Below are 25,333 nucleotides of genomic sequence, written 5' to 3'. Positions count from 1 at the left end.
TTGCCCATGTGCTAGGTGCAGGAGCTTCAGTTTACATTTGTCAATACCAGAGATCTGGAGCGCTATATAAGGCCCAAAGGAGACAGATTAATTTTCCAATAGAAGAGTGAATAAATGAATGAATGAAAAAATTATTGAAGCACATAATATATTCCAGGCATTATCGTTCGTCATTAAGTCCTTTCAATCATATCTGACTCTGTGACCCCCATTTGGGGTTTTCTTGGCAGAGATACTGGAATGGTTTACTCTTTCATTCTCCAGTACATTTTACAAATGCAGAAGCGAAGGCAAATAGGTTTAAATGGCTTACTCAGGGTCCCACAGCTAGTAAGACTCAGAGGCCAGACTCTTCCTGACTCTAGGCCTGGCACTCTATTAATTGCACCTTCTAGCTGTTCACTAACCCTATGACTTGTCAAATCCCAAACTTGGATTACTTCTATCCTCCCCGTAGCAGATATGGAAAAAGTCACAAAACTAAGTTAATTGAATTCCCTAATAATTTATATTACAATTTTCAACAGGGTCTTCACTAAGGCCAGGCAATCCTTTTATATGGCCCTAATCAATTCACCACCTCTCACCACAGTAGCCTTTTCTTCCATGAAGCCTCTCCATACTCAATACATCGTCCCCAAGTTTGCCTCATCCTTCAATGAAAAAATTGATGTCATACAGAGCACCCTCTTTTCCCCTTTGCCCATCTCACATATCTTCCTATGTTATGTCCATCTACCTTGCCTGAAGAGGTGTTCCTCCTTAACAAGGCAAACTCTTCTACAAGAGCCCTTCATTCCAATTTTATCTGGACTTCCCTAGCAGATTGCTCCCACTCTACACATTCTCACTCATCTTTAATCTCATCCTACAAACACCTATGTCTCCCCATCCTTAAGAAACCCTCACTTGATCTCACTGACCTTGATAACGACACTCCTTTTTCTTTCTTCCCTCTCATGGTTAAACTACTTGAGAAGCTTCCATTTTCTCCCAATGGATTCTAAACCCTTTACAATTTGACTTCTACCCTGATTCAATGAAATTTTTCTTTGCAAAGTTATAAATGATCTTTTTTTCAAATTTCATGCTTTTTCACCCCTTGGCAGCTTTGCTTTGTCATTGTTGATTACCCTCTTCTCCTGGATAACCCTCTACTTTCTAGGTGATACTGCACCCTCTTGGTTCTCTCTTGGACAGCCCACCCATTTAACTGTGGACGTCTCCCAAAGCTTGGACTTACTCTACACTGTTTTGTTTGGTGATCTCATTAGTTTTCCAGGATCCTGTTGAAGTTGATTCGCACATCAGTTATCCACCTCTAACTGCTTACCTCCCATCTCAACATCATCATCTGTCTATTGACATTTCAAACTCTTTTATGTCCAAAACAGAAATTACTTTTCCTCAAAATGTTCCCCTCTTCCCTCTTGCTATCAAGGGCACTATTTTTCCAGTCACACTTTCTCATAACACCAGAGCCATTAACTCTTCATTCTCACTAACTCTGAATATCTAATCTGTTGAAAAGTTTTATCATGTTTACCTTTAAAACACTTCTCCTATATACCTTCTTTCTACTAACACTATATACTCTAATGCAACCTTTCATCACCTCTTGCTTGAACCACTGAAATAGACCTATTGATTGGTTCCCTGTCTCAAATTTCTGCAATCTACTTTATTCCCCCTATTCTGTTGCCAGTGATCTTCCTAAAGTCCAGTTCAGACCATGTCACTCTTCCCTTTTGCTACTCCCCTTAAACTCTGGTGGCTCTGTTTCTTTCAGGATCAGATGCAAAAATACTGTTTGGGCATTTAAAGTCTACAACTAGCCACTTCCTACATTTGCTGCATTCTTACACCTGATTGAATGCAAAGACACTGGTCTTTCTGGTTTTCCTGGCACATAACATTACATCTTCCTTCTTTGTCTGTGCCTTTTTTACTAGCTGTCCCTTCTTGGAATTCTTTCCTTCCTCGCCTCCATCTCCTGGCTTTACTCAAGGTTCAGCTCAAACACTACTCTCACAAGAATTCTTTATCTTCTATCCCCCAACTTGTAGAGCGCCATACTTATGAGAACACCTCTCAATTACACTGTATGCACCCTAGATAAACATTGGTGTTTGCCTGCTGTGTTCATTAGAATGTGAGCCCCAAGTGTGTAGGGACCTGCTTTTGTCCCTCCAGTCCTTAATATGCTTGTTGACTGACAGTGTTCTTGGAGCACACATAAGGATTAAAAGGATTTAAAAAATGAAATGAAACAAACAGGCCATCACAACTCCCCAAAACATAAATGAAAAACTAGATTTATTACAAGACAAATGAACATGCATGTGGAACCATAAGCTTGAATATTTATGAAAATGCAATAGGAAGGAGGAGAAACAGAAATCTCCATTCAAATGGGAGTGGCAGAGCAGGAGAAATAATGAATAATTAAGATGGAAAAAGCCACATTCTTTCCCCCAGTCTAGTGTGGATTTGCATCTGTCCTGCATCCTAAGGACACACAGGGAGTCCTGCTTGGGGTACAAAAAACAAATTGTCAGCTTAGAGGGGTTTTGTCCTTGACTTGTTCAAGGCCTCTTGAATACTCTGGGTCCAATGTCTCTGGAAAATATGGCAACTCAAAAGGATAAATTCAGAGGAACCCTTAATAATACTCAAGCTTGCCCAAGGCCACACAGCTAAGCAATTACTAAGTGTCTGAGACCGGATTTGAACTCAGCTACTCCTGACTCCAGGGCTGGTGCTCTATCCACTGCTCCACTAGGTGCCCCTCAAGCTCAATGTTTTTAACTAAAAAGTGTTAAATTTTTAGTGAAAGCTAAAAGCTTGGGGTGGCTAGGTGTCACAGTGGATAAAGCACTGGTCCTGGAGTCAGGAGTACCTGGGTTCAAATCCGGTCTTAGACACTTAATTACCTAGCTGTGTGGCCACTTAATGTCATTTGCCTTAAAGCTAAAAGCTTTAAAATTTTTTAAAATAATTGATTTCTTATTTTAGTGTATTTCTCATAGTATACAATATTAATGTAATAATATGTATGTGGAATACATGATCCTATAATGTAGTATGGAGATCTCTGATCTGGACAATTAGGGCTAAAGGAATTAAGGGAGTAAAGAATTACTGGAGTTGAATAAGTTAGAAAAGCTTGTTATCTAACCCTATTTCATATAACATTATCTAATCCATAATATCTAAACCTTTCTAAAAAATAAAGGATTTGGATGGGGAGGATATTTTGAGATTAAGGAAATACATAGAGATATTTGGGTTCTGAAAGATATGGAGACAGACCAATTGAATAGAGACAGAAGCTTCAACTAAAGATGGAAAGATAGATAGGACTAAATAATGGGCTTCATATCAGACTGCTTTCTGTCTGGGGGAAAAAGGAGAGACAAAAATGTAAAACTCAAAACCTTGCAAAAGAAAATTGACAAAAACTACATTGCATGATGTTGGAAAAATAAGCACATCTTTTTTTTTTAAAGAATCCTTAGACTTTAAAACTGGAAGTCAACTCAGAGGTTCCCTCCCCAATCCACTCATTTAAGAAGGAAACTTGGGGTCCAGAGCATTAAAATGACTTAACTAAGGTTTCACAGATGGTAATTAGAAGAATCCAGATTTGAACTCATGGTCTTAGCCTCAAATCCAGCATTCTTCCCAGTGCACCAAGAAGCTTCTCCAGCTTTCTAAGTTTTTTGAGTGGAAACATTTCTTTTTGCTTTGAACATCTATTGGGGGTCTTTTGTACCAGTCTTTTCCCAATACAATCCTCTTCCCCTAATTGAATTTTTAGCTCATACATCTCCCCCATTTCTTTTCAAAGAGGGTAATTGGTTTCATCACCTGTTCTCTGGGACCAAGATGCGTCATTAAATGTAATGTTTTAGTAACATGTTGGATGAATTAGAAGAGGTTAGAGGGCAGTTAACATTTAAATGTGTGACAATGAAAGCCTGGATCTATACACAGGTATTTCAAGACTTAGGATAGTTTTAAGTTTTTAAAGCTTTAACAGAACATAAAAACTTATTTTAAACTGTTAAATGAAAGCTTAACATTGCACTAAGACTTAGGAAATGCTCAGTATTGCATTCTGAAAAGTTTGACAATAAAAGGAGGGTTCAACATGGGAAAATAATTCAAGGAAGTAGGGAACTAGAAAGTTTTAGGAAGTTTCAGGCTCTATCAATGGCTTAACATTACTATTAAAATGAAAATTTTAATAAGCATCAAGGTTTAAAGGCCAAGTAATTCATGTGCATCACAGTAAAAAGCAACATTATTTCTGTAACAGTAATTTCACTGCAGGAACAGCCCAAAACAGAAAAGCACTTTACATGTAAAACAAGAAAGGCACCCAGGCAAATGTAGATATTAGTTTATGTAATGGAAAACAGAGATGTCACCTCTGAAGAATACAATTTTTTAAAGAAACTTTATTTTTAAAGAAGATAAAATATCAGTTTGAACCCTTGCCCTGGGTGTTACATTACTAGCAATAACAAATTTTAATTGGTATAAAATAGTTTGAAAATATTTTTCAATTCTAACATTCACTTATGTAAATGAAACATCATTTTTAATAGGGTCAAATTCTGAAACACAATCTCTACTGTCCAATAAATGTCCTGTAAAATGATATTTTTAAAAAACTGTTAGAGAAAGTGTTACAAAAGTTACTACTCTTATAGGCACCTATAGGAAAGTTTATATTTATATATACATATGCATATATATATTTTACATATTTTTGTAAGTTTAAAACTCTGCATTAAGAAACAATATCATGCTACATGTCAGCACTAACTGCTGCATAATATCTTTTTGACAAACAAACAGGTCAGAAAACCAAAATTCATACTGGTGCCAGAGATGTTCCTTACTTAAAAGAAAGAGCAAGTTAAGAAATTAGGCAAAAAAAAAAACCAAAACCCAAAACTGAGCAGAAATACTGCTATTGTGGTGACAGATAAGGGCATGAATGAATTTTCCCAGTTTGTATAAAATTCACTCTAACAGCTTTCCTTCCTTTCTCCTCTTTTCTGTTTTGGTGCACTAAAGTCAAATTCCTACCCTTATCCTGATTCATGTGACATGAATATTTTCTTTAGACTAAATATTGGGAAATATTTTGAAAAATACATTCTCTAATCTGGCCAACATGGAAGACATAGGAGGCATTTCATGCAAATAGATCCTCAAACATTCGCTGTCCCATTGCAATATATACATCTTTCTCTTCTGGAGTCATTTGTGCCACTAACTCAGGTCGCTGGCTCACTTCACTGTACGAGAATGAACGTCCAGCCACCATGACAACTGGATCATCTGCTACCTCCTCAAACTCCTCTTCATCTTCCTCATCCTCTTGGTACATCGAAACAGCTGCAGATGGACGAGGTGGAGAGTCTTCGTCTGATTCACTTGTCTCACTCTCTGAGTCACTGCCATTTGCAGTAGTTATAGGAGCAGCTGCCCCAACTGAGCCAACTGCTGCTGAAGGAGTCTTCTTCTCATGAATGAGGAGGGCCCTCATGACCTCCTCATTATCATCCAGTGCCATTCTGCCTTCTTCACGCTCCTGAAAAGCATCTATGTCTAATCCACCTTGGAAAAGAGAATATAAAAAAATAACCATCAGAAAATTTCAAGGCCTGCCCACTCCCAATGGGATGAATCTAGAACTTGTAAATTGCCTTCCAAGAGGAGAGAGTAGCTCTTCAATAAATGGAGAAGAGGTTTCAAATTAGTCTGGGACTAAACAATGACTGTTAGCAAAGCACCCAGAGCTTTCCCTACAATAGAAGGTACTTCCAAATGCTAAAGCTTCCTCAGTATAGCTATCCTCACCATCTTATCACTTTGTGAATTTTTTTTGTGTGTAAATACTTCATTAATAATGAAAACTTTTAACAATTAAATGAAGTTTGAGTAGAAAGATACTTGTATTATATCTCTGATGTTGAAAATTTGAAATGTATATCAATAGAACCGGATTTATCTTTTGTAGCTTTAAAAATAGGTCATTCTTCTAACACCACTAGTGTGCCTAGTGACTCACACATAATGACTTTTCTTTCAAAATGTGGTCATTGCTAGGATGTGCCAGTTTTTGAATATTCCCCAGCACGGCCAGCTGTACATATTGCTAGAAATAGGCATCCATCTAGACAGCATGATTTGAGGGATGCTATAAAGCCATACAGGCACAGTCCTCATCAATTTGGTGCAAAATTTTCTTTTTTGGATTAGCTAACATTCAATATTTGGATAAAGAGCTGCCTCTCCTCATTATATTATCAACAAAAATTAATTTATCAGATTAACAAATCACACAGACATTTTGGAAAACAGTCTTAGAAGGTACTAGATTATGGGGCTCCCCAAAGGGGTGTGGCATTGCAGACTTCACCTATTTAAAATTTGGCCCTGTCCACCAGACTCCTTAATGTTAAAGGTTCACCTGATCAGTAGGAATGACAAAGTAAGCTGGAGTGAAGCAGAATTATGGTTGTCAAGGGAACTCTTTTCAGACTTAAATGAGAATGTTGTATAGAGACATACTGTGGAGAACCATTACCTATTGCCCAGGCACATCCCCCTCCACCCCTGTCTATACTACAATTGAAGAATAGGTCATAATGGGAAGAGGATCAGAAAAATGAAGAGGAAGGTGATTTTTTAATTGCTTCTAAGATTTTTCATTAAAAGAAAATCAAGTAGTAGCATAATAGTGGTAACTGAGCCCAGGAAGTCAATGGAACACTGGCAAGAGTATAGCACGATCTAGTCCTAGCACCAATTTTTTTTTTGGGGGGGGTGGGTACTGTATAGACTTGGGTTAGCCCCATTCCCATACTCAAGGAAATATCAAACTCTAAAACCTCAAGAGTGATATAACTTTAGATTCAATTATATAAATGGTTCTCAAAATCTGTTGTATAGCTCACAGAATGGTTAAGCAAAGCCAATGCCAACAGTCAGCAATTATTTAGCACTTTAATGTTATCTCATTTAAATGTCACCTACTTTATTCCTTTTACAGGGAAGGAAACTGAGGCTGAGAGCAGTTAAGAGACTGGCTGAGGATCACACAGTTAGGCAGAATTTGAACTCAGGACTCTAGATTCAAATCCAGAATTCTCTATTTGGAAACGATTGAAATTCTCAACTGTGACCCATTATGGGCCTCCATTCCCATAATGTCTTTTTTAAATTGTCCTTTGTACTGTCATGTACCTAAGTGTGACTCACGAGGCACTTGTTGGTACAGTAGATATAGTGCTGGACCCCAAGTCAGCAAGACCTGAGTTTAAATTCAACCTTAGACACTGACAAGCTATGTGACCCTTGGCAAGTCATTTAACTTCTGTCTGCTTCAGTTTCTTCAGCTATAAAAGGGATAGTTATGAGGACCAAATAAGATAACATATGTACTTTGCAAACTTTAAAGCACTATATAAATGCTAGCTATTGCTATGAAAATAAATTGGTGTTAAGTAAATAAATAAGTGATTCCAGAAGAAGTAATTGGGTGGGTAAATAACACCAGCAGACTCAGGACAAGGAAGAAATGTTTCTAGTACAATTAACCACACCTAAAAGAAAAAATCGTAAATCAAACACAGGGCTATAAGGTCTCCTCCTTAAAACTGGAAATGATATTTTATAAACAGAAGTAAATAGGCCTACTTGCTCTTCTATCAGTTTGCTTCTGGGGAGTTCTAAACATTTTCTGATATGTTTCTTGTTCTCTTATTGCATTTCTCCCTTCTATTACAAAGAGGATTGATTGGAAAAGTATACAGCAAGAGACAGCAATGATGAGGCCATACAAGCATCTTGGTAGACCATCCTCAGAACATGTTGGCCTCTTACCTTCTTTCATCTCTTCAGAGTCATAGGCTCCCTGGACTGTGCTCTCTCTCAACCAGATTGGTCTCTCTTTGTTGGGTTTTCCTTCAGCTGCTACCCGATGAAGATCATCTTGGTCCTCCATGCTGATGACAACATTCTGAGTGTATAAGTCTTCATAGGAAGGACCCTTGGTAGTCCATGCTTCCCGGTGATGTCCACCTGCAAGGCCAGCAGCTCCAGCAGCAGCAGCAGCACGTTCCTTGCTATGGAAAACCAAAAAGGAAAAAAAATTTAAAAATCAGAAGTCACTGCATAAACACTGAAAGGAAGGAGGATGAGGGACAGGAATGAGAGTGCTAAGTATCCACTGTATCATTAGAGGTCAGCTGACAATCCACCAACCTGAAGAGAACCCTGAAGTACCTTTCTACTAGATTATGCTTGTAAGAAAAATCAGAGACAGGGTTCAGAAGCTCTATTCAGAGTTTTGGATTCTGCAGTCAGACAGTCTACTAATTTTCCATTACTTTCAGTACCCAAAAAGACAACTATTAGAAGTCCAGTGAATCTCCACTAATGCCCCCCCAAAAAAGTAGATAAAGAGGAAAACAGTATTAATTCAGTGTCTTGTTGGGGGCCATATATTCATGAGGAAACAAGAGTCTTTGTTCATTTAATGAAAGCTGACCAAAGTGATTCATGAACTGCCCAAGTGATTGCCCAAAGAGATTCTAACTATATATCCTGGTTCATTACCTTGGGAGTTATCTTTCACTCTTTCCCTTCTCATGCCCCAAATCCAATCAGTTACCAAATCCTAATGTCTCTAACTCTGCATTCTGTCCCTAATATGGACCTCTATATATCTCCACTCCTACCATATTAGGGCAGGTCCACAATTTTTCTTGCTCAGATGATTGGAACAGTGTAAATGGTCTTTTTACTTTCCATCTTTCTATATCCTGGTTTAATTCATTGTCCAGATTACTTTCTGAGTAATATTTCTAATCCAGTGCCAGGAGTTTCCAATGCCTCAGTAATAAAATATAATCTCCTAATCCCATCACTGGAAATTCTCCCCTGAAAGTAGCTCTAACCCACCTACCTGGCTTCATCTCATACTGATGTCCTCCCAAGCAATTTTTAAATGAAATATTATTTTATCTTTACAATACTGTTACGATATAAATTTCTTCAATGTAATCTATGTTCCAATCGAAGAAGATTAATTTCTACTCTCGAATTTTTATTCTATTCTCATTTCCATACCCTTCCTTGCTCAGTTTGCTATATGAGTGGGCCCTCCTCTTTTCTATCTCTTAGACCCTCTCTTTCTTTGAGTCCAAACTCAGATGGTTCTTCTTCTATGAAGTGCTCTTTAACACATATCCCCAAATAGTCTGTGAAGAATCTTCAAATTCTTATGGCACTCTGCTTGGACCTCATTTTGCATTGGTCTCACTTTCTCATGTACCAATTATCTGTATATTTATTTTCACCTCTATCTGTTTAGATTCCTTGAGTACCTACTCCAGCAGTCCCTTAAAGTAGTAACTTTTGAAAGTATTCTTATTGAATTGAACTAAGCTAGAGAGCAGCCAGCAAGTGATTAAGTAAACATTCAAGAATTTGGAAGGGCAGACTAGAGGGGAGGGAAGGTAACCTTGGTGTTCTTTATATTGAGATGACAGTGGTAAAGCACTTAAAGTGCTAGAGAAAGAGATACATAAATTATCATCTTTGAATTTTATGTATATGTGAGAGGAAAGGGGTTCAGTAGTTGATGACTTTGTTGTTACATCGAGATTAGATTAATCCCTAACCTTTGTCCTATCTCCCCTCTTTCTCAATTAAAAGTCCTTTAATAAAAACTCTACATTTGGTGCCTTCACTTTTTCCTCCTTTAAATCTTCTGTAATCTAGCATCCTATCTCAGCATTCAAAACAAACTACAAAATCAGGAGCCTTGTCTCAGTTCTCATTCTTTTCAACCCCTCTGAAGCTGGTGTTTGCTCTTTCCCCTCTAAATCTTGATGACATTCCTCTCTCTTTGCTCTCCTCCTACTTGACTGACTGTTCCTTCTCAGTCCCCTTTCTCATATCACACCTAAAAATGTCCCAAAAAGTTCTATCCTGGCTCCTCTTCTTTCTGCTCTAATCACCTTCATTTGGCGAGTTCATCAGCTCCTATGGATTCAATAATCATCTTTTTTTTTAAATTAAAGATTTTATTTCTTTTGAGTTTTAATAATCATCTTTAAATAAATGATTCCTAGATCTATATTTCTTGTCCTAGTCTTTCTACTGAATTATAGTCAAGCATCAATAACTGGTTAATGGATATTTCAAATCAAATGTCCCAAAACATTTCTCCCACAATTAAAAACCCTCTACTGAACTTCCCTATTATTTTTTTAAGGTTTTTTTTGCGAGGCAATGGGGTTAAGTGACTTGCCGAAGGTCACACAGCTAGGTAATTAAGTGTCCAAGGCTGCATTTGAACTCAGGTCCTCCTGACTCCAGGGCTGTTGCTCTATCCATTGTGCTACCTAGCTGCCCCTTAACTTCCCTATTATTGTTATCCTTCCAGTCACCCAAGGATACATCCCTTAAGAGTCTTTCTCAACTCTTCATTCTTATCCCCACATGTCCAATTCATTGCCAAATCTTGCCATTTATGCCTTAACAATGTCTCTCCTAAATGTTCTCTTTTCTCCACTCACAAAGCCACCACCCGAACTCAGATCTTCAACAGCTCTTGACTACACTACTGATCTCTCTGCCTCAAGTCTGTTCTTTTCTAGTGGACCTAATCACCTTCTGTTTTGTTTTGGTTTTTTTTTTTTTCCAAGGCAATGGGGTTAAGTGGCTTGGCCCAGGCCACACAGCTAGGTAATTATTAAGTGTCTGAGGCCGGATTTGAACTCAGGTACTCCTGACTCCAGGGCCAGTGCTCTATCCACTGTGCCACTTAGCCACCCTCCCAATCACCTTTTGGATTAAAAGTAAAGGCATTTAAAGTGCTTTACAATTTGGTCCTTCCTAGCTATGTATTATTTCTCTCCATATATTCAATAGTGTAACCACAGTGACCAACTTGTAGTTCTTCTCCCTTCTCCCAAGACTTTGTCTGCTGCCTTTGTTCCTTTATCCTGGGTCTCTCGCAAACCTGGAATAGTCTTCTCTACGGAAACTCAATCTACATGTCATCACCTTCCTCAGGGGGCTTCCCCTGTCAGTTACTAGTGTCATCTTCTCCAAGAGTACTTTTTTTTTTTTTAGGTTTTTGCAAGGCAAATGGGGTTAAGTGGCTTGCCCAAGGCCACACAGCTAGGTAATTATTAAGTGTGTAGGACTGGATTTGAACCCAGGTACTCCTGACTCCAAGGCCGGTGCTTTATCCACTACACCACCTAGCCACCCCACTATGCCACCTAGCCACCCCCCCAAGACTATTTTTTATAGGTCATTTCTACCATTAGAATGAAAGCTTCTCAAGGGTAGGAACTGTCCTGTCCTATGAGGAGTAAGTAATAAGAAATCAGTGAGGAAGAAGTTGAAGATTAGAGGATCAGAGGGAATGACTAAGGGGGGAAATCTACTAGAAAAGATGGGAGAGGGGATTCTTAGCATATGTGAAGAGGTTGGCCTTGACAAAACGAGCCATCTCATTATCTGAGGCTGGGTAAAAAGAGAGAATGATTGATGAGGTAGAGAAAAGTGGAGAAGAGGGAATTCTTAGTAAAAAGGTTCAATTTTCTCAGTAAATGAAGAGGTGAAGGCCAGCTAAAAAGAGCAGAAAGTTTTTAGGAAAGAAGAGATTTGGAATAACTTCTTTGAGGTAAGAAAGAGGATATAACCTGGGGAGGAATTAAAAAGATTTCCTCTTTGTAGTGAAAACAGCTAACAAATTTAGAACTATCCTATCAGAATGGGTGTGATCTCTCCCAACATTATTCAATAGCACATAGGTAGTAGGAATAATTCAGGCCTGTGATTTGAAAAGGGATTAAAGAGGGAAAAGGTCCAAGAATAGAGGACAAAATGGAGAGAATTGGTTAACTACAAGGCCAAGACAAGAAGGGAAGAAAGTGAAATCAGAGCACAAGTAATACCCTGAACAACTATCCAAGGGTGGAGCAGTAAGAATTTGTGATGAAGGGGATGGTTCTACTATTATCCCCTTCACTCAGAAATTCCAATCTATAATGAAGAAGCTCCCCTCTTTTCATACCCCCCTTTTCCTCTTTCCTCCCATTATCTTGGATCTTTTCAACAAAGGAATTAACTCAATGTCTAAAACATAACTCATTACCATCCTTCTAGATTTTAATTGATATTCTTTTGCAGATTTCTTCTGTGGAAATTGCTTATTCCAACTTTTCCATGATCCACAGGGCCAGGAAGAGGTATCAGTAGGCAAATGTCTACCTCCCCCACTGCAGCTACTAGACCACATTCTGATAAAACTGTTTAACAACCTCTTCTCAGAAGGAGATATATATTCTTCTGGTGAAAATTACCCAGTTTCTGATGACATTTAGCACCTGGATTCCAGGCTATCTCTCCATGTTTATTCTCTATGGCTATCATCCACAATGATCCTGGTCCTCAAACTCCCTAACTACAATGCCCTTCATTCTTTTCTAGAATTTACCTACCCACAAACATGGTCACGACTTGGATTTTGTCACCACTGGGATTAGCAATACCTCCAAGAAAAGGAATTCTACTCTATGACCACACTCTGCTAGTTTTCCACTTCTAACTCCAATAAAGTCTGTTTTTGCAAAATAATGTCAACAAAGAAAGACTAACATTATCAAAAACAGCAGAGAAGTTGGCAGATGAAAGCTGGGGAAAAAAACCCTAGAATTTGGAGATTAAGAGACAACTGGAGACCTGGTTCTGCATTGTCTCCAAGTTGGATTAGCTCTCTGCTGGACCTTCCTATCCATCCTTTAACCTAGAGTCAGTAATTATGGAACTCTTTTACTTTACTTCTGCTGAGCTTCAGATAACTTTGTCTACACTTTGAAACGATTACAATCACAAGATTTTATTTCTTTTTGTGGTGTACTTGGGAAAATTAGCACTTGAAGACTCTGCCAGAATCTAATCAAAGCTTCAACTTTCTGGGTTAGGGAAATCGATTAGCAATACACTACTAGTTGCTAATGGATAGCCTCTTAAGAAATCCTGCAGAAACCCAAACATTGAAGACAGATTCAATTTGAAAGTATCTTTGATAAGGGCATAAGTTCTCATAACCCACCTTTGTTTTAGGGCTGGGATTTCCGTGGGTTCTGGCTCAAGGATTTCATAGGCCAAGTTAACATCCTCAGTCTCTCGTAGCAGTGCATAAATGGGCTCGATCTGTTCATTAAACCTTGCCACAACTGTTCGAGCATCTTTTTTGGGCATTGCTGACTCATCCTCCTCCACTTCTGCTTCACAAAAGGTACAACGGAAAATTCCTACACAGACAACAAAAGCTTGTGATTAGTGAACCAGAGACACCCAATCAATCTCTCTGTGGTAGCATTTTCAAATAAAAGCAAATATTTGGGGTTCATTTTAAACTCAAAACCAAATTCCACCCCAAGCGCACCTTCTTTTCCAGACATTTGTTCCACAGGTATTTAACCACACAAAGAAAGATCAGTTATGCTACTGGATATAGGTCTCATCAGAATGGGTAAAATATTTATAAGGACACAACTAGATTTTTCTTTCTTTTCTTCAAGTCCTTTTCACTTTTGTTGGTTATTTTTTTTTTTTTTTTTAGGTTTTTGCAAGGCAAATGGAGTTAAGTGGCTTGCCCAAGGTTACACAGCTAGGTAATTATTAAGTATCTGAGGCCGCATTTGAACCCAGGTACCCCTGACTCCAGGGCCGGTGCTCTACCCACTGTGCCACCTAGCCACTCATTGTTGCTTATTTTTAATATGGATGTCAATACAAGGTTCTTGTGTTGTTGGAAGTTAACTTCATTACTATTAAGCACTGTAAAATATTATGCTAGGGAGTTTCTAGATGAGCTACAAAGATGCATCAGACCAAGACTTTGCCCTCTTGGAACCTTTAACCGAATAGGGTAAATACCATACATGCAGAGAACCAGAAATCAAAACAGCAGAACAGAATATGGTAGTTGTTTTTAAGAAGTAGTCTGCTGGCTCTTTTTGTGTAGCAAAGAATTGGAAAATGAGGCAATACTCATCATTTGGAGAAAGGATGAACAAGTTGTGGTATATGAATATGATGGAATACTATTGTGTTATAAGAAATGATGAGCAGGTAGATTTCAGAAAAACCTGGAAAGACTTACATGAACTAATACTAAGTGAAGTGAACAGAACCAAGAGAACATTGTACACACTACAGTAACAACATTGTTCAATGACCAACTCTGCAATATAGTGACCCAAGATAATGCCAAAAGACTTATAATCAAACTTCCAGATAAAGAACTATGCAGTCTGAATGTAGATCAAGTCTTATTATTTTAATTTTTTGTGGTTTTTTTGCTTTTTCTTTGTCGTGGTTATCCCCTTTTGTTCTGATTCTTCTTTCATAACATGACCAATATGGAAATGTTGTATATGTTGTATGTGTTGTACATATATAATCTATCAAATTGCTTGCTATCTTGAGGAGGGGGAGGGAAGAGAAGAAGGGGAAAAAAATTTGAAACTCCATCTTATGAAAATGAATGCTGAAAACTATTTTTACATATAATTGGGGGAAAAATTAATTTAATTGCAAAAAAAAGAAGCACTACTCTGTTGACTCACAGAATATTAAAGCTAAGCACACATAATTTCTTATACTCTTTAAAGAATGAGCATAATTCCCTCCCTTTCTTCTTGCAGTATTTTATTGAAACCTATCACATATCTTAAGAAACTACCTTATTCCAATAAATTCTTCAAACCTAATTCCCTAACACTAATTAAAAAATAATTTTATGAGGCGACTAGGTGCAGTGGATAGAGCACTGGCCCTGGAGTCAGGAGTACCTGAGCTCAAATCCGGCCTCTCAGACACTTAATAATTACTTAGCTGTGTGGCCCTGGGCAAGTCACTTAACCCTGTTTGCCTTGCAAAAAAAAAGAAAAAAATTTACACACACACACACACACAGAGATAAATGGATCTCCTACTTGTGTGGTTTAATAAGAGTTCAGTGCTACATATATTCTGCTCATTTTAACAATAAGGAAGTTCTAATGAATGAATTCAATAAAATTTTATCTAAATGTGTCAAACATCTGACTCTTTCAAAGGACCACCACCACCACACCACCACACATTTATTTTTATACTACCTGCAGAGGAAACCAGAAGGTCATAAGCTACAACAGTTTGAGAGTGTTTAGAGGCTGGTGGTGACCACACATGAAACAAGTAGTAAAAAAAAAATCATTAACTCAAGACTGACTGGGGATCACTGCCCAAGTGCCTCAGAAATAGTGCTTAATTACTGTCCCAGGTTTAGGTCTGAGTAAAAGGAGAGTTCATAGTACAATGAAGGAAGGGCTAGACTGGGAATTGACTAAAATTCAGGTTTAAGCCTAGGCTCTGACCCTAAATTTTGTATAACTATGGCACCTCACTCCAAATATCTGCCCCTTAGTTTCTTCATTATAAAATGAAGGGATTGGACTAGATCTTGATCTCTTCTAGCTCAATAATTCTATTCACTATAAACCTAAGACAAGTTACTTTGGGATCCCAGTACTTTAAGTGACAACAGAAGAGAATAAATTAGCTCTGCAATCTACCTTTTCCTTTTAACAATATAAAAAAAAAAAACCATTTACATGCAGGGTGGAGAGATCTGTGGGAGAAATTGTCAAGTTTTAGTCTAAGTTTTTCAGTGAAATACATTTGATCCTTGTTACTTGACACGAATAAATGAAAAGAACTAAGACAACAGACCACAGTAGAATACATACAAATATAATACATTAAATATCAATTTGATAGAATTTTTGTAGCATGAAATGGTTAAATTATCCTCCATAATTTGAGAAAAACATTAAGACCACTATAAAACCCATCTTAAACAACTTTCACACTCAGTCTCCCACTTCAGGTCATCCCAATTTCCAATTCCTTATATATAATCTACCATCAACTCCTGTTCTCTTGTAGTCAATTTCCAGTACCACAACCATCACTTGTCCTGGCCCACATTATTAGGTGTTGGCTAATTCCAGCCTAGCTCCAGTCTCTTCCCACTCCCATCCATCCTACACACAGTCATAAGACTAATTCTCCTCAAATATTGCTTTCCAATATCACTCCTCCACTTAAGAGCCCTCTTGATAGCTTGTAAATAAGATTAAGCTCAAATCCAAACTCTTCACCCTAGTATTCAAGGATCTCTATAAGATGCTCCATTCTACGTAGCTAAATTGGTGGTTCTGAATGCCAAATACCCATTCTCTACAAAAAGGATAGTTGCCTCATTCTCTTGTTCATTCCCACCTCGAAGTTTCCAGTAATGACTCACTGCCTTTTCTCTTCCTATTCAAATTCATCCTTTTAAGGTCCACTTCAAATACAAGTTTCCCAATTAACACCTTCAATAATGACTTTATTACTCTGAACCAATATCATCTGCATGATACATTTGAACATCAATATTCAACTGAGTAGCATATGACATAATGGAATAAGAATATAAGAAAGGCTAAGTTCAAATCTGGCTCTGTGACTGAACATATCATGGAATTTCTTTGAACTTTATTTTCCCATTTGTAAAATGAAGATAAAATTTTAATTTGCCTGTTTCAAAAAACATGTTCATATATATAACACACATATATATATATGTTACACACACACACACATATGTGTGTGTATATATATATATCTACCTATGACCAAAATAGTCTCTTTTCTAAAATAAATGATATCCTTTTTAATTAAGTATTCTTCCCTCCCATCCCCAACTCCACTTGAAAATGGAAAACAAAACATTTATAACAAAATAAGTATATATATATATATATGTATTTTTTTTTTTCCCAATGTTGTTCATGTCCAAAAATGTGTTTCATTCTGCTTATCATTCCCCAACACCTCTCTATCAAGAGGTAGACAGTATTTATCACTGGCTCACTCAGTACTGCTTTGACCAGTTTTCTTAGGCTTTTCATAAGTTGTTTTCACAACGTTGAGGTATTTATAACGTGGCAAGGGAACTAGATGGCAGGATAGACAAGAGTTGTACTCAGGACCAGGAAGACTTAAGTTAAAAATCTGGCCTCAAACACTTACTAAACTAGCTGTCTCACAATCTCATTCTGTCTCAGCTTCCTCAACTGTAAAATGGAAATAATAGCAACCCAAGGTTGTTATAAAGTTAAATGAAGTATCTGTAAAGTACTTTGCAAATCTTAAAGCATTATAATGAATATTATTGTTCCATAAATTTTCTTGTTTCTTCTCACACTTCTACAATTCAAACAAGTCTTCTATATGCATGGTTTTTTTTTTGAAACTTTTTTCATCATTTCCTATAATACAAAAATATTTTTAAACATATATGGGGGGGGTAGGGTAGCTAGGTGGTACAGTGGATAGAGCACCAGCCCTGGAGTCAGGAGTACCTGAGTGCAAATACAGCCTCAGATACTTAATAATTACCTAGCTGTGTGGCTTTGGGCAAGCCACTTAACTCCATTTGCCTTGCAAAAACCTAAAAATAAATAAAATAAAATAATATAAAATAAACTTATATAAGACCTTTTCATTTTTCTTTCATCTCTTTGAAGGTACAGTTCTAGTAATGGCAGTGGTGGATCAAAGGGTATAGGTACTTTTGGGGTAGGTTCCAATTACTCTCCAGAATGGCCATACCAATTCAAAGAATACCAATGATAATACAATTTCGATGAAACATTTTCTGGCAGCCTCCCCAACAATCATCATTTTGCTTTTTTGTCAGATATGCTGTTCTAATGGATGTGAGATGAAACTTATTACTGGTTATAGGTCTATCTTTAGTCTTTTGGAATATATTCCATATTTTCTGCTCCCCTAGAGTGGAAACTACTAAATCTAGTATAATTACTACACTTCACTGGTACTGGACTTTTGACTGCAGTATTTTTCTTTTTGACCTTAAATGTTGGTATTTTGGTTATTATGTTCCTGGAAATTTTCATGATTAGTGGATTCCTTTTACCTTTCACTTTGTCCTCTGATTCTAACACATGCCTGGGAAGCATTTTTTCATGATTTACTGAAAAATGTTACCAAGACTTTTTTTTGGGGGGGGGCTTACAATTAATAGGTAATTAATGATTCCCTTTTTTAAAAAGTTTTTTGCAAGGCAATGGGGTTAAGTGGATTTCCCAAGGCCACACAGCTAGGTAATCATTAAGTGTTTGAGGTCAAATTTGAACTCAGGTACTCCTGACTCCAGGGCCAGCGCTCTATCTACTTCGCCACCTAGCTGCCCCAATAATTAATGATTCTTAAGTTACCACTCATTGATCTGCTCCCTACATCAGTTGTTTTTTTTATAGGAGATATGTGAGATTTTCTTTTTTTTTCCAATGGTTTGACTTTCTTTTAATATTTCTTGTTGTCTTAAGTCAAAAATTTCTGTTTGGTCCATTCTAATTTTCAGGGATTCTATAATTTGGGTATTGTTTTGTATTGCTAATTCTCTTCTCCATTAATCTCATCCTATTCTCCCCCCCCCCCCCCATCCTCCAATTCTTTCCTCTAGGCTTTTCACTTCCTTGTAATATCAAAATCACTCTTTTGGATTAGCTGTGATTTTCTTTGAGGCACTGCTAGTAATTCTGGAGTCCCTTCTGGGTTGATATCCCTGCCATCATAATAATTTTTTGTTTCTTTATCTCCTCTATTTGGGACTTTGTGTTGGAGCTGAGTACTTTATGTTTCTGGAGGGGCCATGTATGATCTTTTTCTGCAGTTAAGCATAACAGCAACATTGCTAAGGCCCTATTATGCTGGGGAGCATTGTGGGAAGAGAAAGGGAGGAAGGAATTTTGGCTCACTCCTATTCCACAGTTTCTGAACTTGTTACTTGTTCAAGTGTCAAATTTATGATCCTTTGCAGAAAAAATAATTCACTGAGGTCTCCAATCTTTTTGATCTTTACTCAGTCAGCACTGAGAGAGTGCATCTCTTTCTCCACTAGCATGTTAATGTTCTCAACTGGCACAGAATATATTTAGAAATTTTAGAAGGACTACTTAAATTCTATAGCATATATTGACCAATATATTGATTTTCATTTATAATCCACAATGAATTTTTGTGTTTTAGTATGCAAGACAATTTTTTGGTTTCAGATCTCTTCCCTTCCCCACTCCTTACTCCAAATCCAAATTATTAAAACAATGACCTCATAACAACCAGGAGACACTTAGTAATGATTGAATGTTGACTATTCCATGAATCTGAGTTTAAATCCTGGATCTCTAAATCATTTAACTACTTTGTGTCTCTGTTTCTTCATCTATAAAATGAAGTGTTTGAACAAAATTATAGCTAAAGAGCTATTCTAACACTAAACCTCATGATCCTTCCTGAAACTGACCTGAATTGTGACATTATTACCATCCTACTCTGCTCTCTGTTGTCCCTGCTTTTTTCTGTGGTCTAAATAAGCTTCAAGGTTCACTGATCATCTATCTCTATAAATCCCCCCTTCCAAAATTTTGCAGAATTCTAGGGATGGAAGAAGCTTCAAATAGTCACAAGCCTGAATTCCTTATTCAACATTCCCAATAAGTAGCAATCCATTAAAGATGACCCCAACATTAATGTTTGTCCTTCATTCTCGAAGAACATGGCATCAAGGAGGTGATGCCATGACAACATATGAATTGGATGAGTGAGGGGTGCTGTGCTACATCATCATCCTCACCTTCTTCTCCAGAGCCATCTGGGTCTAGTGGCCAGATATGAATCAGGATAACTGGAGATGGTCCTGGATGTGAGGCAATCAGAATTAAATGACTTGCCCAAGATTAGGAGTCAAATGTCTGAGGCAGGATTTGAATTCCCATCCTCCTGATTCCAAGGCCAGTGCTCTATCCATCTAGCTGGCAGAAGATGATACCATCAAAAGAAGTAAGGTAACTGATTAAGTTTTGGGGAGTTTGGGAACTAAGTTTAATTTTGAACATATTTATGGTTTGTAGTTCTGATGGATCTATCTAAGATAGAAGATACAGAAGTATCTTGAGGACAGATTAGAAGGAGTTGAAGCTCTAACAGGAAAAAGATGAGACTGCTAAGGAGGAGAATATATATGCAGAAAAAAGACAATGCTTTTTTTTTTGGGGGGGGGCAGGGGATAGAACCAGCAAAGACTGAGCATTTGTCATGCACAACTAGGAAGGGGCAGTGATATGGAAACAGGGAGAAGAAATTATCCTATTAAAAAAATTCTATGGACATATATACTCTGGAAAAAAAATGTCTCTGTGTGTGTGTTTGTGTGTGTGTGTGTGTAAGCACAAATCTACTATAGGTCTAAAATTAAATTAGATAAGATGCCAAAAAATTTAGTTTTAGCACACGACTTTTTTCAAAACTAATATTAAAAATGCAAAAGGCTTAAAATTGAATACTTAATAGAACTATGACTTGAGTGTTAATGCTTTTTCATGTATCTATGGTCTCAATGATTTCAATGTATCATAAAAACAAATGGGCTGCTATTTAAGTCATCCCACATTCTTGCTACATGACCAACCAGCCTATTTCCTTTCAGTCTTATAGCTTTCTGGTGGTATTGTCTACAATAGATTTTGCAAATAACTTGCAATTGGTGTGAAAAACTAGGATCTATTTATACTCATATATTCATCTCTGCACTGCCTTTTGGGGGGATCTAGAATTTTGATTGCTTAAGAAACTTTTGGTTCCCCATGATTCAAACATCCTGTGATCCTGAAGATCACTGAAATGGGACAGATGCATTATCACTAATGGAGAAAATAGTTTGCTGTAAGAAATCCTAATTTTTTTTTTGCTTTTAACAACCTGTTTGTTGTCTTCCACAAATTCCTTAGGTTTCATTCTTAAATGTTCTGAGTGAACTAGCTGATTGCGAAAGTCAATTAAGTTTTCCATAGATCTGATTTTCCCTTCAATACCTCTCTCTTGTTTTATGAGACAATACTGATTATACTCTTCCTCCATTTCTCCACAAAAGTCTATACTAATGCCTCATCATGAAGTGGAGTTGACCTGAGTTCTCAAACACCATGCTATTGGAACACAAAGTATTTAAATTTGATCACACTGGAAAGGATTTCTAGGTTTGACAACACACCAGATTTACTTTCTGAAGATCAGTCTAGCTAAGTTTGTGTGTATGTGTGTGTGTGTGTGTGTGTATATACACACACACACACATACACACACACACATACATATATATATATATGTCACTCCAAGTAAAAATCTAAGACACAAGGAAGATACAGAGAAATCAAAGGATGGCTTTATACATTCTTCTCAAGAGACGCAAGGGAGTTAACAAAGCTTGTTTGTATCATGTGTCACATGGTAACAATTATTATTGGGGCACCTGGTCATCTCCTCTTAGAGTGCTCATAATGAGCAAAGGTAAATAAGATAATTGTGGCTCATAAGCCAACATCTGCTGGAGAGGCCAAGGAGGTAATTCTATGAAAAAAATTGATAAGATCCTCTAAATTAAATCAATGTACACTTTGATAATGGTGGATCTGATGCTAAGGTGGACACTGGGAAGGATAGTTAAAAATATGATGGAAGATATGGCTCAGGATCAAGAAACTGAAGAGCTAAAACTTTGGTTTATAATAAACCTCAAAGTCCTGGCTAATATACCATAAACTACTTCATGAACTGCATTTTTAATATCTTTTTAAAAGAAAATAAAAACACTTTAAACAAGAACTAATTATTGTTAGAATCATTTTTCAATCATTAGTGTATAACTACATATACCTGACTTGTTAGAAGAGCAGGATTAGCAAAAATTAGAATAAAAATGAAAAGATATGGTATATAAGAGTGTAAATCTGTTCTTAAATTAACATTTTGTTCAATTTAAAAAAAAATTTATTTTAGATTTTTTCAAGGCAAATGGGGTTAAGTGGCTTGCCCAAGGCCACACAGCTAGGTAATTATTAAGTGTGAGACCGGATTTGAACCCAGGTACTCCTGACTCCTGGGCTGGTGCTTTATCCACTGCGCCACCTAGCCGCCCCTTAACATTGTGCTACAAGTTCTAGCCAAGATAGCTACTTAAAGAGAGGACCATACAGCTCCTATATACCTACTGCAGCAAAAGCCTAAAAATGGCACAAGCCCAAAGAATTATTAAGAAGTCCAGCAAGACATTACTAAAGTGACTTCTACTCCAGAATTGCATAGAATGTGAGCCAAAAGCCCATAAACAACAGGAAAGAAAAAACACAAGTCAAGCCTGTACCTGATATCCCACTCACTGGGCTGGGCCGGGCCATAGAACAGGTCAATGGCCAAGGTTGCAAAAACCTGGGGGAGGAAGACAATAACTAATGGCAGGTGGCAGGACCCAGAATAGGAAAGTCCTGGCATGCAGGGATGGTAAAGTCCCTAGCATTTATGCTGAGATACCATAAAAGGCACTAAAGATTGAGAGGTTTTAACCTTCAAGATCCAGGGGAACACTGAAAGGGAATGAACTGGAGAGGAAACCAGGTGGCCATGAATGAGACTAATCACCCCAACCAAAAGCACAGACTAAAACTGGAAACTAGATATCAAAAATTATTTTGTATCTAGACTCCCAAAAGGGAGTAATTTTATAAAAGTAGCAAGCAGATACTCAAATGAAAAAAAATGGACTTTTCTACAAGGAATACATGAACAAGTGGAAAAATGAAGCAAGAGGAAAAATATTAAGGTAATTAATAACCTATGCTAAAAACTTCAAAATATATAGTGGTAAAATTTAAAAATTTCAATGACAAACAATGCAAGATACAAATAACCAAATAAAAGACTTTAAAATAGCATAAGCTGCTTCTGTATGCAGGAATGGAGTAACATGGGAATGGAATAATAATGTGTAATGAAGAGCAAAAGAGTTTAAGATGTAATCCAAGGACATCCCCCCCTATAAATCTGAGTCTAATCATCAATGAAACAAGATGGACTGTCAATAAAAGAGAAGTATGTGAAGTATTTTGGACCTACCACTGCAAAGACATAAGCAGATAATTTCTGTGTATACACAAACACACTTAATTTTGTTTATTTGCTGATTTAACTACCCTTGGATGGAGTGTAAGTTCTTTGAGGGGACCAGGAGTTAGCAAATTGTCCAGCACATAAAAAAGTATTTAAGGAATGTTTGTTGGCTGGCTGATTAAGCTGGGATTTTGAATTCACATCCCAGAAACTAAACTTGGAAAGAATGAAAACTTCAAAAAGAATTACAGTTGAGTCATTTCAGTTGTATCTGACTCCTCATGATCCTATTGGGAATTTCCTTCTCTAGCTTTTTTCTTTTAGGTTTTTGCAAGGCAAAGGGAGTTAAGTGGCTTGCCCAAGGCCACACAGCTAGGTAATTATTGTCTGAGGCCAGATGTGAACTCAGGTAGTCCTGACTCCAGGGCTGGTGCATTATCCACTGTGCCACCTGGCCTCCAGCTAGTTTTATAGATGGGGAAAACTGTGACACACAGGATTAAATGACTTGCCCAGGGTCACAATGCTAATGTCTGAGGTCGGTTCTGACTTCAGGCTCAGCACTGTATCTACTTGTACTATCTAGCTGTCCCCAAGACAAAATACTAACCACATTTTTTTTTGTTTTCCTCTCATCTCTGTGCTTCACTTCCCCTCTTATCCTCCAAAAACAAAACAAAAAAAAGCTTGAAAAGACTCTGAGCAATATTAATAAGTACACCAATCTCAGGATGCTAATCAATAATAGCAATATCTCAAATCCTCCTCACAATTCTAAGGACAATTATAGGGTTTTATAAACACACATGTTGCCGCCACTACCCTGGGGTAGGTTCTCTTCACTTCAAGTCCAGGCCACTACAATAGCCTACCCCTACTCAGTCTTTCCTCATTGAAGTACATTTTTTACTCTGTTGTCAAAGTAATCTTCCTTGATTGAAAGTCTGACCAATTCCACCCCTTTCCTGTCCTTCCAAATTCTATCAACTTCAGAGACTTCTTATGGCTCCCGCCTTTAAATTGAAAAGCTTCTGTTTGGCTTTCAACTCCCTTCAAATCTAGCCCCTTTCCATCTTTCTAGTCTTCTTATGTCTCTCTTTTTTAGGTTTTTGCAAGGCAAATGGGGTTAAGTGGCTTGCCCAAGGCCACACAGCTAGGTAATTATTAAGTGTCTGAGACTGGATTTGAACCCAGGTACCCCTGACTCCAGGGCCGGTGCTTTATCCACTGCGCCACCTAGCCACCCCTCTTCTTATGTCTCTTATACGTGCCCTTGTATCCAGTGTTCCATTGCCCATCTTTGGACTCTGGGCATTTTCACTAGCTGTCCCACATGACTAGAATTTCCTCTGTTCTCATCTCTACTCCCCAGGTTCCTGCAAGTCTCCGCTGAAGTCTCACTTTCTACAAAAAAGTGTTTCCTAGTCCTGGACCTTAATGTCTTCCCTCTGAGATTACTTCCAATTTACTCTGCATATATTTACTTGTACGGTTGTTTGAATGTTATCTCCCCAGTTAGACTGTGAGCTACTTGAGAATGACAACTTTTTTGCCCTTCATTGTATTTCCAGTGCTTGGCACATTGTCAGACACTTCTTTGTGACAAAAGAAGGCATTTTAAATACTTGCTAACTTAACAAATATACCAATAATTGAGTCATTTAAATAAATTTGATTCAGACCCAAACAAGGTGGCAATTCTGCTTCTAACAGTGGTCAAGTCTTCATAAATAGAAATGCTTTTTTCCTCCCTTCCTTCTGACAAAATTATTCTGAATTTGGACTAAAAATTTCAGAACTAATGAAAGAGGACAGCACTTGTCCTGTCTATTAACAAAGTATTACATATCCTATTAGTTAATTTCTCAGATAGACCTGGTTGAAAGTCTAGTTAATTTTTAAAAATCAACAGAAATTCACATTTATGATAAAAAACAATTAAAAGTTTAAGAGTGTAATGCTATTAAATCACGTATCTTTATTAAAAGAAAAAAACAATAATGTATTGTTTTATTTATGCTTCTACTATGTACAGAGAGCACTGTAGATTTAAAATATCTAGAAATGATATAGTCCCTAGTCTCGTGGTTTCTAATTTTGTCTAAAAGTTTAAATCCCAAATATCCCTGACTTACTTATTAATATGGACACTCTAAATGCTCACTGTATAAGCTCTAATATGCTCATTCTAAATGATTTAATAAGTACCTGCTTCAACTAA

The 25,333-nt window shown here is 37.3% G+C and overlaps 1 protein-coding gene across 1 annotated transcript in view; it reads right to left on the bottom strand.

The window, feature by feature from the left end:
• Positions 1-2,299: 2,299 nt before the first annotated feature.
• GTF2E1 (general transcription factor IIE subunit 1) overlaps positions 2,300-25,333 on the bottom strand; it is a 29,716-nt gene continuing 6,682 nt past the window's right edge. The window contains exons 3-5 of the mRNA XM_074214603.1: positions 13,160-13,361; positions 7,906-8,147; positions 2,300-5,634 (exon numbers count right to left, since the gene is read on the bottom strand). Coding sequence (XP_074070704.1) covers positions 5,210-5,634; positions 7,906-8,147; positions 13,160-13,361 — 869 coding nt within the window. The 3' untranslated portion in view covers positions 2,300-5,209. The remainder of the gene's footprint in view (positions 5,635-7,905; positions 8,148-13,159; positions 13,362-25,333) is intronic.

Source organism: Macrotis lagotis, chromosome 1, assembly GCF_037893015.1.
Source record: "Macrotis lagotis isolate mMagLag1 chromosome 1, bilby.v1.9.chrom.fasta, whole genome shotgun sequence".
In the NCBI taxonomy this organism is placed as follows: domain Eukaryota; kingdom Metazoa; phylum Chordata; class Mammalia; order Peramelemorphia; family Peramelidae; genus Macrotis; species Macrotis lagotis.
Note: the sequence above shows the minus strand (reverse complement) of the source record. Positions and strands in the feature narration are given on the sequence as shown.